The following is a 15,961-nucleotide window of genomic DNA, read 5'->3' as shown; positions in this document are numbered from 1 at the left end:
GAGAAAATGTACATATTTAAGTTGTCACCCTTGCATTAGTATAAGAGTTTTGTTCTGTAACAGACTGAATAATTAAAGCAGCTGTTTGGATGCTGTTATTATTCTGCTTCTGTTTGGTCCTCGCGAACAGAAACGATGGAACATCAATCGCATGCCACTTCCTTCATCTGAAAACCGGGCTCTGTCAAGCAATACTATCAGACCTCACAGAGGGAGCGTTTGTATGTATGCAGCAGCGCCACAGAGGCGGGTGGGGTTATTTTGGGCAGTAGAAGTCACCTCTGAAACTTCCTGTCACACGCCTGCTCTATAACTCATGTCGCTTATATTAGGACCATTGTGACACTTTGCTTGTGAAATGCTTTTAATGGGGTCACATTTGCTTGATGAGCTATTTATAAAGAGCATTAATATGGATATTTTGATTGCATGAATAATAATTGTGATCTGCTATCCTTGCTTACTTGTCTTATCATGAAATGATGGTCTTTGATTATGATGAGTGCCCGACATGAATTGCAAATCCTCATCCGTGTAGTATGATTATAAAAGTGTACACATTCAGTGAATAAACTGTGAAATGTCTCCTGTATCTTCCTGCAGATTAGAGACTGGATCCATCGACTGTCCAGATAAGACCAGACTCATTTGGAAGAAAAACACTCATTTAAAACACGACGGAGCCAGAATTGCCGAACACATGTCACAGGTATCACTCTTCTCACGTGTGTTTCCCGAGACATTCGGCCATCTGTTGTCAGTTTGCTTTCACACTACAAGTGTGTGTGTGTGTGTGTGTGTGAGTGAGTGTGTATACTTGTATTTGATACCTCTTTAGGACCTTTTCCTAAAGAGGCATAAACACCATTTCTGAGGAACTGGGTGAATTTAGGACTAAGATTTGAATTGTGGTTAGACATTAAATAATAAATAATGTCCAAATAATGGAAGTCACTGCAGTGTAATAAGAAGAATATCTGCACAAACGTGCGTGTTTGTGTACTTTCCGCGTGTCATGAAGCTGTAACTGTTGAGCGGACAGGAACTGTGCTGAAAAACCTTTTCCATCCATCACGATGTTACACGATTGTAAACTATGTAACAAGAGAGGGAGTTATTTTGATCTTTGATCGGATTTGTCTGAACAATGAGTTACGAACAAAAAAAAAAAATGGTTAGATTCAAAAGTGTCAACCTACTAGTTTGACTGGCTGCAGCCTCATGCTGCAGTCTGACTGCATGTGTGTCCTTACACACTATGTGCCGTGATTGTGTTGTGTCTCTGCTTTAAAATGCTCTGCAGGCGGTCTAATGCCGTAATGGTATATCTAATTATATTGTCAATCACTGCCAGTGACGTGTGCCTCCAGACACGTGCAGCTTTGTAGAATTACACACTCACGTGTGGTTGTGGATGCAGAGGAACACACAGATACACTCTGAAGAGAGGCTGTAATTAAGTATGTATCTACTTAGATCGCTGGTATTTGTTCATTAAAAGTTTTCTTGTGATTGTCTCTAGGTTGAGCAGGAGATCTCGCTTGTCCAGAGGAAAATGTCGGACCTTGAGTCAGTGCTGCAGCAGAAGGATATAGAGCTGAAGGCCTCAGAGACCCAGAGGACAATCCTGGAACAGGACCTGGCCACCTATATCACAGAATGCAGTGTGAGTAGCCCCTTTAGGTTACACATGGTTGTTTGTGGTTGGGTGGGTGCCTTCATTCATATATCCTCCACATGAGGTCCGCCCTATGTCAGTATGTGACACAGGGGACTGTGGAAGGAAACGAGTACCCAGAGAAAACCACGGTCGGACCGGGATCCAAACCTTCTTGCTGTGAGATGAGATGAGATAATGCTTTATTAATTCCACCATAGGGAAATGTACAGTGTCACAGCAGCGAATAATACATATTTTTACCGTGTAAAGCAGGATTGCACATGAGATATTGCACTTATGTGAAATGATCGAGTTGTATTGCACACGGATGAGTAACATGTGTAACCTTGTAACAACAGCAGGGAGGAAAGTTTCTGCTCCTTCTTGTCATTTCACGAGGCAACAATGCGAGCCACTGCACTACAGTTTTCCATCATTGCCACGGCCGTCTCGGTACTGTCGTGGACCTGTGACTGTATCAAAAGACAGGTATTCTGTGCAAAAACTGTCCGTGTTTGTTTCCGTCCCAGTGGAGCAGAGCTGAGGGACGCGAGTGCTCCAGAGACCATTGTCCCACGTGTGCCCATCTTCCTTCGCACTCCGCTCACTGCCTTTACAGATCTAGTACAGCACAGGAGAACATTGCAATGATGTCGCGTCTTTTAAAACATTCAATTTGAAACTCATCATTTCCACATCACTATTATACCGATTGCCAGATTGACAGAAGGCATTACAAACCGCAAAATTGGAATCAGCATCTACCATATTCAGTTTTATGACAGTGTTTTGCAAGACGACTATGTTGAATGGCATTAATTCTTATTTGCTGACACGCTGAACATATTTTCTGTGTTTGCTGGTTGCAGAGTCTGAAGCGCAGTTTGGAACAGGCCCGTATGGAGGTGTCACAGGAGGATGACAAAGCGCTGCAGCTCCTCCATGACATCCGAGAACAGAGCAACAAGCTCCAAGAAATCAAAGAGCAGGTAGGAAGGCGGGCTGGCTGTTGTGTTGTTGTTGTCACTGTGTCGAGATGCTGTTTACTCCGACAAGGGGTGGAATCAAAACTGAATCAGGGCACGAAAAAGGCAAACAACGATCAACTGTCTAACAATATAGTTATTTTATAGTTTCAGTGAAGTTCTGTTTTTCATGTTTTTCTCTCGACGGTTTGTTTGAAATGGAAATATTTACTGTGTATATGGAATACACTACATAAGACAGGGATGTCAAATTCTTTGACACTGAATACACTGAAAAATGGTCAATTGAAAGTCTTTCACAGTGACAGTTGGACCAGGTCATATCATTAAGGCCGAGTTAGTGTTAATTACACAGGAATGTGCTGCCTAACACCACCACTCTATATTAGTGCAGTCAGTATATCATTAACACATGTACAGAAATGCCTACTATAGCAGAACCTTATACTCAAATGACCGTTGACACCTTTTTAATCCTGAAACATTTTTTTTTACAACATGTGCAACATAAAGAGGCCATTTGAGACATTTATTTAACATATGGTGAATTATTATAACATCACACAATTTGTTTAAAGTCCCCTTTTATACCCATTGTGAGGAGATTATTGTGTGGGGGAAAAGGCAGCATAGCTTCACATGCACATCTTAATTAGTCAAATCAAATGCGATGAGTGTGTGACAGGCATGGGTGTTTGTGCATGTGCTTTCATTCCCTGCATGTGTGGCAGCCTCACATGACTCCATGCTGCCAGCTGTGAGAATTAAGCTGTTCCAAGACTGACAGTTTACAGATCAACAGCATGAAGAATCAACCCGCTGGCATTGTGCACCATTTTTTTTTCTTTAAAAGGTAGCAGAAAAGCAGCCTATTTTTCCTCAGCCTACACTAGCTCTGGTTACCAAGCAGTGAATACATTGTGCAACGGTTGCTATGGTGATGAGAGCCATATACCTACAAGTGAAGAGTGCACTGATGCAGTGGGCAGGCTGTCGTGATAAGGTGCTAGGGCCGGAGCTTGTGGTGTTTGAGAGACTGATTTTTTGACAATCAGTGGATAAACTGTCCAAAACATGTCGCTGAAGATTGCACTCTGTACTGAAGAAAGTTTTACTGTAGACTACGTTCAGATTGCACGCTAGGTTGTTCAAATCGGAGTCAAATCTGATGACAGTTCACATTCAAGTGTACTGCATCTGAACGTGACTGAGCTCTCAACAACATAAAATGTGCTATTTGTAAGGCCACTCGATAAGAGAAGATGCCACGCAACGGGGGTAGGATGAAGACAACAGCACTCAGCACATAAAGGCAATGATATTCTTACTGGAAATGACACCGCGAGTAAGTGTCTTGCACACACAATGGCTCATATGTGCAGTGCATATAGCCACTGTAGACTTTCATATCTTCCTTATGGGACATTGTTACACGTCGGCAAATTTGGTAGTTATGTTTGTTTTGGGAGTCACGTTTTTGTCATTTCCTGTTTTATTTTGGTGAGGGTTTCGGGTTTCCTGTTGGTCTGCATTTCGTCCAACAGGACTTGTCTGATTACCTTGAGTGTTTGCACCTGGTCTCCTTTCCCCTTCCTAAGTTCCCTTTGTCCTTTGTCAGTGCGTTCTTCATTACCTTGTTCATGTCTAGAGATACAATCCAAGTTGATCTAGTTTACGTTTTCTGGTTATAGCTTTGTTTTTTCGCCTTTTCTCTTGGCTTTGGCATTCTTTTGTTTACGTATCTGACTCAGTCGCGTGCCTATTGGATCCAAGCTCTGTTGTACGAACCCTGACAGACATTTGGGCGTGAATACAAATACAAACACGATGAGTGGGAACGAGTGTCTGTGTGATGTTCGAGTGACAACATGTAAAAATGCTGCCGTTTATATTCACTGCTGCTAAAAAGGTCATCCAGTTTCCCCTTTTCAATGACAGATACAGAATATCACATCTGTTGGTGAGGAAAGTCATTTCCTGTCATGCAGACGCGGTACATATGTAGTGTGAGTGTAACTGACACATGACAAACTCGGGCAGTGTCATGGTTAGTCATTTTTCTTTGCCATTGGACAGTGTATGAGTGCTTTATTTTGTGTTGCTTGTGTTTATGTATGCTGTCAAGTAGGATGTTGTAGTTAAACCACAAGTTACATTGCCAGTGCCAGTCATCATAACTGTGGTTGTACTGTTCAAACCAATAGCTTTCATATACCTGTTATATATTAGACAATTATTAAAACTAAACAGAAAGCACAATCTGTGTCTTTAATTTTTAAGAGGGTAGCTTATGTAATTTATCTGGCCTCTGTTCCCAGCGGTGCCTTTCGGCAGGTTATTTGTGCCAGTTAAATCCAGTATTTCATCTTGAAAAGCATCTGTCTCCCACGCGCTGTCATATGACTGCAGTGTTTATCATTTTCATGCAGAAGCCATGCAGTGTTGGATCAACAAACAGTCGAGTTTGTGGACGGATACACTTTCAGAGAAAAGCAATCTGTGCAAAAGCTATTAGAGCCTGAAAACACACGGGAAGAGACAAAGACACAGGAGCAAAGAAGAAACCTCAGAACAACCAATGGTCCAGTCAGCTCCTTCCTCCCTCAGACATTACAACACAGTAAGATCAGTAGATTGAAGTTTTCATGATTAGGTGGCTGCTTGTCCAACAAGCACTGGGCGTTCAGCGCTAATGGAGTGAAGCTGAAATAACCTAGTTCTCACCATGTTCAATATTCTTGAGTTTTCTACATTTTTCTATCAATCTTCCTTCTTGTGTGGTCCAGCCAGTAGTGGGTGGACAATCTGCATCCACGTCTGCATTACGCTGATTGCTTCATTAAAATCAGTCTCCCTGTCTGGCTCCAGACCGCGTGCCTGACCTGCTCCACTCCTCCACCTTTATCGTTCAGTGCGCTTGAAATGAAAGTAACAAAGTAAAATCTGACCTTTTAACATGCATGTAAATGCACTGTGTGTCATCATAACGTGAAACCTGTTTGTGAAAGGTTCCCTTTTTCAGGAGATTCTGAAGTTGGCCAAAAACAGTGTCCTCGCCAGATGTGTCTGCGGAGCGAAATCAAATTGCTGACTCGACTGGGTTCACCCAGGCTAATAAAGCACAAGATGCTGCCCCCTGTCTGCTGACCGCGGGACTCTTTTTTTTGGAAAAGAAAAGGAACCAAGCACTTCTCTCTGACCTGCTTCAGTAGTGCAGCTGAGCTCCACACCATAGACTGTTAATGAAAATGTCGGTGGCCTCAAACACTAGTTTCCGGTCTGAGGTCAGTTTTGAAAATGATGTTTACATTTAAAGGAAAGTAGATGATGAAACACCACACATATGAGTACCAGTGTGATTGACAGCTAGTATCATGGTACCACATGGTACCAGTCAAATACCAAAGCTTGAGGCTTCACAACAGGAGTTCCTTTGCAACCAGGACATTTTTTATATACAGTCTATGGTCCAAATAAAACTAATTCTAATTCTAACTTGCACGAGCGCTAATTAGGCTTAAAACATACACTATTTACACTAGCCAACAGATCTTTACAGTTACAGTTCTATGGGCAACTGTTGACCTGACATTCTATTTAAAGCAGTGGGATTTTCGGTTTTTAACCCATGGATGAAGATGCTTTTGAGAACTTAGCGCGTGTGAACAGGATATATTTTTAAAACTGTAGGAGGAAAACATCAGTTTTTAAAAATACCCACCTCCATGTGGAGTAGGTCTTACCGTCATGGATAAAGTTGGCAGTTTACCTCGACTCAACATTACTCGTGATGTGTGGAGCTAGTTCTGTTTCCTGCTCTGGAGAGTGTCCAAGTGAGCTGATATTAATGTTATTAATGCTAATGTTGTCATGAGTCATGAGCGCGACGCCAGAGAAAAGAATCAAACCGAACAACATTTAACAAGGACATTTGTAAAATCTCAGTATTCTTGTGTATTCAGTGACAGCACTGCTGAAAGCCAGTGATCGTCAGCCCGATCACAAACTGTTCGGCCGTATTTCAGTTAAAAAAAAACAACTGCCGTGCTATGATGACCCCGCCCCCACTGAGGAGGTTCTCTGTACTCTTCTCCATTTGACGTATTAAATATATTCAAGTTATTTTAATTGATTAAGAGCAGCCTTGACATTTCAATTACCCATACCCTTGAAATGCTGTCCGCTTGTTTTAGGCATTCAGGCCTGTCAGTATTCTGATACCAGATCAGAATTATGATACAATTCAATATACTGTATCGGAAAATGTATCATGACTCATGAGCTGTGCACCTAAATGCCTCCACAATTACCACAAAAACAACAGCAATAATGAGTTTTATTCCTCTATCTAACACAGTAATGATAATAATGAAGTATTGTGTTTTTCAAAGTCATCTGTCTATCACTTCTGAACATTTGCACTCATATACCAACTTTACGTCACTTCCCCAGCACTTTTTTTGTCGTCGCCTCACTCTGTCACTTCCTGTGTGCAGTGCGGGAATGCCGCTAGGTGACATGAGTCCTGAACACGGCTATAATTAAAAACACAGAGAGTCATGTGGAGCTGATGGGATTTATCGGTACTGTGTGACGGATTTCAAACATGCAGGCTTCTCCTTTGACACGTTTGATTTCCAGCTGACTCATTGTAAAACACTAAATGCACCAGATTATTGCTTAATAACTGAGTGGTTTGACACGTTTTGGCTAAATCACTTCTTTCTTTTTTTCTTTTTGGACATACTACAGAAAAGACAACACAAGATACAGAGTATTTGCCTCATTACAGCCCAGTATTTACTGCTCTGGCATGTGAAGGAATACAGAGCCTGACAGGCTGTGTATCATTAGGGTTCCATATCTATGACTAAATAATTGCGATTTGGATGAGAGCTTTAGTGGTTCACCAGTGGAACAGGAGGAGCATGTTTGTGTGTTTGGGTTCATAAAGATAAGGCTGAGTCACTTGAAAACCCACTTACTTTAGTGTGATTTCATCTTTTTGTTCTTTTTATGTGATGATTATTATTTGACTTGTATTATTTATATACAGGTAAGTACACATACTGGCCAGAGAGACAGTGTCTTCTCTCAGCCAGTCCACTGTGTTTTCACCATGTCTGATTGGGTCTATTTTACTTGTCCCAGTCTGTGTCGCAGTCTCTCTCTTTTTATCAGTGTGACTGATGTAAACTGAAGACAACGTTGAAATGACAATGAATTGATTAGGCCGTGACTAATTGCTGTTAAACAGACATGCACATCAAGGCCATCACAAACTTTACTGTGAAGTTTGTACATCAGGGCCCTTTGTATTGTGTATAAATAAATGAGTTGTCAGTCATCATCTACCGCTTTATCCTCCACCAGAGGGTCGCGGGGGGTGATAGGCGGGGTACACCCTGGACAGTTTGCCAGTCCATCGCAGGGCCACACACAGCTAGAGACAAACAACCATTCAACCTCACACTCACTCCTATGGTCAATATAGAGTGTCCAATTCACCTAATCCCCACATTGCATGTTTTTGGACTGTGGGAGGAAGCCGGAGAACCCGGAGAGAGAGAACATGCAAACTCCATGCAGAAAGGCATGGAGTTGTTCCAACAGGGCTCGAACCGGGGTCTTCTCGCTGCAAGGCGAGAGTGCACTACCGTGTGGCCCAATAAATGAGTTGTATCTCAGTTATTTATTGGATACAACTAGAATATACAGGAAGTATGTACACTAAAATAAAACAACAACTGTTAGGGATGTTTACATGTCAGCTTTTTTGGCTGACTTTTTTTTAATCTTTTTTAAAAGTACTGTGTGGATGCCAAGTCCTGATACTCTGTACAGTCCTGAAGTCTGATAACTGGATTTGCCAAATTACAGAGCTGCACAATAAACCATTTTAAAAAAGGTCACTGTCAGTCAAAGAAATAATATTCCTGACTAAAGTTTAGAGAGAAGGAACAGACTTCTCTTCTCTTCAACATCCCACAAGCCTGTGTGTGTGCGTTTACTCTCTGTTTACAGCCTTTACACATCAGGCTGCTCCTGGCCAAACTGAGGGCCTTAGAAAAATGTTGTTATGAGGGCCCCCTGAGGGTCTGACCCCACCCACTGGACAAACTCTGTGGACGTCCACTTTTGTATGTCTATATAGCATTTTTGGAAAAAATAATAGACACTGCTATTACAACCTCTGATTGCTAATGTTATTATTATTAGTTTGTGTGCAATCCAAAGAAAATGTGCTATTTTTAGAACAAACAGACTCATGTTTCAAAACCTGCATTCAAGTTTAATTCCTTGTTACTTACACTTACAGTACGTACTTTCATTTGTAAATAGCTTTTTTTAAACTGTGTTTTAGCTTTGTTATTTTGACATTGTGTACATAAATGAACTATACAGGTGTGTATTGTGTTTTTATTTATCTTTGGGGACAACAAATGGAAACATTCTTGGAATGTCAAGTCGATTTAGAACCAAATCTTATTTACAATGACGACCTGGCCGATGGCTTATAGAGCAGTCATAAAAGACTTGAAGAATATTTACAAAATAACAAACAAAGCTAAAACACAGTGTAAACAAACAATTAAATGAAAGTACATACTGTCCAAATAAACTAAATTTGAATGCAGTTTTTGAAACATGTCTGATTGATCAAAAAATAGCAGATTTTATTTGGATTGCACGTAAACTAAGAATAATAACAACAATAACAATGAGAGGTTGTAAAAGCAGTGTTTCATTTTTTACATAGGTAAAAAAATGCTATGTCGACATAAGGAAGTGGACATCCATGGAGTTTGTCCAGTGGGTCAGATCAGACTCTTGGGGAGCCCTCATAACAACATTTGTTAAGGCCCCCCAGTTTGTACACACACACACACATACACACAGGTTGTGTGATGTGTGAGGGTCAGGTGAAGCAGATATAAACTCCACTGGCCTTTGACACACACTAAACGACAGAGACACAAAGAGAAAAGACATCAAGACGGCAGGTAACCATTTCACTTCTGTTACTGTTATTTAGTTCAGTGTGGAGTTTGTGTTTTACCTTTTTTATTTGTCACTTTTTAATCCACCAGACTTTAAAATGTTTAGACATTGTTTTCCTCTAAAAGTTAGTAGTCTTTTTTATTTTATTATATTTATTTATTTATTTATTTATTATCTTATTTTAGTCAAAAAATACAATGTCTGTATCATAAATGAGCGTGAGAGTGACAGCTCAGGTCAAACAGTTTGGAGATTAAGTAAGAGAGGCAAGGTTGATGGTGAGATGGTTTGTTGTGGGCCACATGAAATAGATTGAAGGGCCACACATGGCCCACAGGCCCCGGGTTTGAGACCTCTGGCCTAGAGTGTCACAAATCCACATACCCAAATGAAAGTATGGTTTCTCCTCCACAACCTTCAGTGAAACCATGGCATCCAGTCTTCCCATCGTCATGTTGCTCTTGTGCAGTCTGACTGTGGCTGCAGGCGAGTTGAAGGTGTATGACCTGCACGCAGAGCTTCTTCCCTTTAACTTGTTTGGAACCACAGACGGCTTCGTCAAGGTGTACTCAGAGTCGGATTAAATAAATGGACTATACTAGGCAGACTGTATTTTTTGGGGCCCCCTCCATCGATGTTTTTTATATATTGAAATCTGAAACTTACCAAAGTTACTAATAAAAGTTCATTCACATTTTACATGAATTTTATACGACACATTTGCCATGTGTCGTATATTAAACAGTCTATCAGACTATTTTTATATTTTTATTACCGTATTTATACGTTACTACAAGGCTCTATTAAGTGCTATTAAATTATCCTTATCTTATCCATTGCGAGTGTCATCGTTAAGGCAGTAGTACCAGTAAATCACCAATAGGTGTCAGCATTGCTATGTAAACAGAGAAAATAAGATAAATGTTGTAAGCTATTGCATTTTTCAGAAAATCTTAATCAAATGTGTTGATTAAATTGTAGTCATTAAGTAGTCAAATATACAAAGACCAATAACATGTGCAGTAAGAGAAACTGTGCTGTCGTGGAAAGAGGTTTATTTTCATGGACAAGCATCACCTCTCTTCCATTTTCTGGTATTCAGCTCCTGGTCTGGACTGTTCAGCAGTTTTCTCCACTGGTCTGGATGTTTCTCTGGATGGTGTACTGTGCAGTGTTGTTTTTGGAAGCCATTCTAGATTTAGTCTTAGTTTTAACTGTGGCTGCGGCTTCTCCCGCCCGCCTGCCTCCTGCGCGACTGTCGATTGGAGCAGACTGTCCTCAGAACGCCCTGACAGCGTCGCGTCATCAGGACGAGGAGCATAAATCGTCTTGAAACGCAGACCAAGTCATTTTTAGGTTTTGATTGTCCCTCTGTCTGGGCCCCCTGCCAATCGGGCCCTAGGCACGTGCCTAGTTTGCATTTGCGTCAATCCGGCTCTGGGTGTACTCCAACATGGACAGTGTTGGTGACACATCTGTTCAAACAAATGACCTCAACCCAACGTGGGATGAGGAGTTCTCCTACCCCAACGCCAAGGAGGGCAACATCCTGAGTCTTGAGGTTTTTGACAATGACGTCATCTATGATGACTTCTTGGGAAACTGCGAAGGAATAATCCTGCCAGGAAACTACTCAAATTTCTGCTTTCTGCCGAGAGGCGGAGTCCTTCATTTCACCTACTCTTTCTCCTAAAATGACTGACTACAAGTTGGTCTTTGCTTCTCTAATGTAATCCAATTTGTTGGGTTTTTATTCCAACAAATCATGATCAGATTACCCATTAAAAAAATCTAATAAAGTTTGTTTAAAGCAAATTCTTATCATTATTTTTCTAATCATTTGCATCATGCTGTATTCCAGTATTCCGAGAGTTCTAGGTCACAGTTCAATATTCTCATTCCTTAACCCTTCTGGATTCTTCCTTTGTCCTCTCCACCCCTCACGTTTCCTTTTTACTTCACACAGGGCTGTGATGACAAGGGTTAAAAAAGGCAGTTGATTCAATTCAGTTTTATTTGTATAGAGCTGAATCACAACATACAATATCTCAACGCACGTCTTTTACATAGACAACATCTATGGATCTGGATCCTGCAACCCGTGAGATGAGGACACACAGAGAGAGGGACAGAAAGGAAAGACAAAAACTACTGTAGGGAGAGATAGAACAAGGTTAATCCCATATAATTCAAGTCTTATTCATACCCTGATAGTTATGCTGCTATAGACCTAGACTAAGAGATGGTTCAGGTTTCCCTGAGCCATCCCTAACTACACACTTTATCAAAAAGGAAGGTTTTAAGTCTAACTTTAAATACAGGATCACACTCAGGGTATGAATATGACATTAACCTTGTTCTTTCTCTCCCTAGTTAGTGTCTTTCCTTCCTTTCCGCTCTCTCTCTCTTTCACTCTGTGTCCTCATCTTGCAGGTTGCAGGATCCAGATCTCATCAGCAGTCTCTGCTGCTTGTATAAATGACATTGTAGTTCTATAAACATGTCATCACTCAACTGTCCAGCTGACACAGCGTTATAGGTGCACCCTTGACAGTTCGCCAGTCCATCACAGGGCCACATAGACACAAAAAACCATTCACTCTCTCACCTATGGTTGATTTAGAGTGTCCAATTTACCTAATCCCCATATTGCATTGTTCCTACTGGGACTCAAACCTGAGTTTTCTTGCTGCAAAGGCAAGAGCGCTAACCTCTACACCAACTGTATGGCTCCAATGATTATAATAATACCTCCTCCACGCCTGGTGTGCTCGGACCCTAATAATAATAATAATAATAATTTTCAGAATAAGTTTCTTTCGACAAAATGTCCATTTTTAGTTTGACCTCCTGTGGCAATATCTTGAGCTCTGTCTTGAAGTTTTCTTCAGTAACTTTCTGGTCAATAATACCACTTCTACTTCTGCCAGGATATACCAGAGTTCCTCTTTAGATTCAGGCTTTAGTGATTTGTTTATGTCTCTTTCTAGGTGATCCCACACTGCCTCTATAACATTCAGGTCTGGAGTCTGTGTAGGTCTGTCCATTACCATTACCAGCATTGTCATGCTGAACAACGCAGTCATTCCTAATGAGGAGCTTTTCTGTATGAATGGCAGAAATGTCTTTATAAAAACATCATCTTACATGTTGAGTGCGGTTTGTTTGCTGATTTTCCTCTTGAGAGTGCTCCCGCTGATGCAAAATGATGTTATATGTCTGTCAAATTCACTGAGTTAAATGCTCAAACCTAATAATAGACTATAATAGTTTCAAATGGCATTAATTAGGGTTAGGGTTCGAGTCCTGTTGTTGTTCAAGTGTAAAATGAAGGTCACATTTAATAGTTAGCTAATTCTTTCTGAAAATATTTTTAAATACAAATGGAATGGTGGCCCAAGACTTTTAATCACAGTCTGTACTTGTACTTATATTTGAAGTGCTTCTCACTCGTTTTCCAATTTCTTGATATATAAAGGCACTCATGCACTCTTAATTCCTGGCAAGTTTGAATGCAGCATATTTGAAGCACATCTCTTATGAAAGACTTTGCTCTTATGAATGATGCAGCGGCTTTTTCGACAAGAGCATTTGTCAAACTGGACCCGGTCAAACTGCACTAAGGCTGCCCATTTGTACTTCAGACACAGTAATTGCGCTGTAGTTTTTTTTTTCTCTCTAAATTGTGAAATCGGCTGAATGGAATCCATTGATTGGTTTGTCATATTTGAGATTTTCTTACCTACTTTTCTCTCCTCTCTTATTTCATTCATGGGTCTCTGTGGTATAGGAATATCACGCCCAGCTGGAAGAGATGAGAGTTACCATCCGACAGCTGGAGGAGGACCTGTCTGCCGCCCGTCGCCGTAGCGACCTTTACGAGGCTGAGCTGAAAGACTCTCGTCAGAGCAGCGAGGAGCTGAAGAGGAAGGCTGCAGACTACCAGCACAGGATGCAGAAGGTCTTCACTGTCACTCATCATTAATTATCACTGTTGTGTAAATATTAAGGGTTAGAAAAATCATGCCACATACATGAGTTCAGTGTTCATTTGTTTTCTAATCCCTTCACAGGCTAGAGAGCAGGGCAAAGCGGAATTAGAGGAGGTGATCGCCAGACTGGAGAAGGTAGTTTATGGAAATGATTTGATGGTGAAGGAAAATTGCAAAGTGACTATTTCTGGTACAGTGACTGGATTAGAGTGACTTTAATAAATAATGATAACATGGAATGTTACTTATATAAGCATCACATCTCGTGATGCCTGTGTTCTTGACCCTATCTTTCCGTGTCTCTTTTAGACCAATGCTGAGCAGCAGACAAAGATTTATGAACTCCAAGAGAAGCTCACCAAGGTAGAATATTTTTGCATGAACAATGAATGAATCATTTATAGCAGCTTCATGTGTGAACCCTCATCTGTCACATTTGAACCCAATGAACAATTAAGCTGTCTTTTAAAACTAGCCTTCTAATTGCATTCTTGGCAATCACGCAGTTTTATCAAATTAGTAAAGATAATTTAATCGTAATTGTCTTCTACTAGACATAAATCTCAGACGTACCATCAGAGTCCACATCTAAGATGGCTCTTCTTCTGAATCAGTGCACACGAGTTCATGAAATAATCAGTAGGATCAGACTTTGAATGAGCGTTAGTAAATATGCCAGATTATAGCCATGGGTTCATTGACATAATTCATTCCCTAGCCCCTTACCCTAAACCCAATTCTAACCCTAAAACCAGGTCTTAACCCTGACAAAGCAATTTAAAGCCCCTTCAAATATATGAACACACACACAAAAACAAGTTAAATGTAAGTTAAACAGGAGTTGCTTGTCTGGTTTCTGTCCATCCCTTGACTCAGGCGTCAAAGGGGAGTGCTGAGGCCGCAGACCTGCTTCAGAGTATGAGAGTGGCCAAAGACCGCATGGAGCGAGACCTCGAGAGACTACAGAACAAGGAAGACTCGAGTGACAGCTTGCGCAGACGCCTCCGTGAGACTGAGGTGCACACACACAAACACTTGCATACTGCTCATGTGTCCTGGCCTCTCATTCTTCTGCACGTCATCGCACCATCACAAATGTCTTTGTTCAACGTGTTGCGTAAATAAATCTGGCACAAAGAGCCCATATGTTGTTTTACCACTCTCCATGAAACACTTGTGGTGTGATGCCATGAAACCATGAATGTTGATCACAATTTGAAAAGAAAATCCATTTGTGTACCTGGGAAGTTCTAGTCAAAGACTTTTTTTTTTTTTTTAATTCTTTTATTTTATATTTTTATGTGTGCGTTATGTGTATGTGATGACACGTCCTCAATAAGATGGTCTGATGGACAGCAAGCTCAAACACACGAGCTATAGAAGCAAACTACTTTCACTTACTAGTCCGACAGTAAGAGGACCTTTGGTCACCTTTGGTCGAGTATTTCTACTTAACCCTCTTCCGTTTTTTGCTGCCTCTGCCATGACATCCACTCAATGAATAGTTCCACCTCGTTTGAGCATTGGGGGAAAACAACGAAAGTTACATATAGTGCCAATGCAGGCGATGTGGACCTGTTCTCACTGTTACAAGGAGACATTATTTGGAGGTTGACATCCTACATTGCGTCACTTACATTTAGAAAGGAGAGTCAGTGCAGATACAATTCTCCAACCATGGCACATGAATGCAAATGAGCTGCCTCAAACCATTCTCAGAAACTTTGAATAATGAGATGTAAACATGGCAAAGGTGCAGCACTAATGAGCCAAATGAAATTGTCTGCTTAAGTATATCATCGCTTCTTCCGGGAAGAAGGTGCCCGCTAGCCATGTAAGCTTTCCTTCTAAATGAGTTTGAAGTCCATGGAGCAGCGAGCGCTGTTCTGAACTATTCATCCTCTGACCTGAGGTAAGAAGAAATCTCCTGTTGGCCGTGTGTTGCTGTTGTTGTTGCGTGCAGGATGGCAGGAAGACTCTGGAGAACCAGGTGAAAAGACTGGAAATTGTTGAGCGCCGTGAGACCAAACTGAAGGATGAAATTCAGAGCAAGGCCCAGCAGATTCAGCAGATGGCAGATAAGATTCTGGTAACCCAGCTTTTCATCTCACGAGCTAAAATAATCGCGCGAGGTGTGACATAAACATAGCTCTTTGTCATCTTTACTCAGAAAGTGTTATCTTGTATGATCCATTTGAAGCTAAACCTCAGCATGTAAACTGTTATTTCTACATCCAGGAATTTGAAAGTCATCCCATGTTATAATGATTAGTTATACCTAATATTTTCTCTTATTAAAACTCCCACACAGCCATGATTCA

General features: G+C 41.0%; 1 protein-coding gene across 6 annotated transcripts in view; it reads left to right on the top strand.

Annotated features, from left to right (window-relative positions):
- LOC122769936 (citron Rho-interacting kinase) overlaps window positions 1–15,961 on the top strand; it is a 47,018-nt gene that overhangs the window by 4,350 nt on the left and 26,707 nt on the right. For all 6 annotated transcript variants that reach the window (XM_044026850.1, XM_044026849.1, XM_044026854.1 and 3 more), the window contains exons 2-9: window positions 604–709; window positions 1,523–1,666; window positions 2,530–2,649; window positions 13,439–13,609; window positions 13,722–13,775; window positions 13,950–14,003; window positions 14,517–14,657; window positions 15,604–15,729. In XM_044026850.1, the coding sequence (XP_043882785.1) occupies window positions 604–709; window positions 1,523–1,666; window positions 2,530–2,649; window positions 13,439–13,609; window positions 13,722–13,775; window positions 13,950–14,003; window positions 14,517–14,657; window positions 15,604–15,729 (916 nt within the window). The remainder of the gene's footprint in view (window positions 1–603; window positions 710–1,522; window positions 1,667–2,529; window positions 2,650–13,438; window positions 13,610–13,721; window positions 13,776–13,949; window positions 14,004–14,516; window positions 14,658–15,603; window positions 15,730–15,961) is intronic.

Source organism: Solea senegalensis, linkage group LG5, assembly GCF_019176455.1.
Source record: "Solea senegalensis isolate Sse05_10M linkage group LG5, IFAPA_SoseM_1, whole genome shotgun sequence".
In the NCBI taxonomy this organism is placed as follows: domain Eukaryota; kingdom Metazoa; phylum Chordata; class Actinopteri; order Pleuronectiformes; family Soleidae; genus Solea; species Solea senegalensis.
This window is presented reverse-complemented; position numbering and strand designations above follow the sequence as displayed.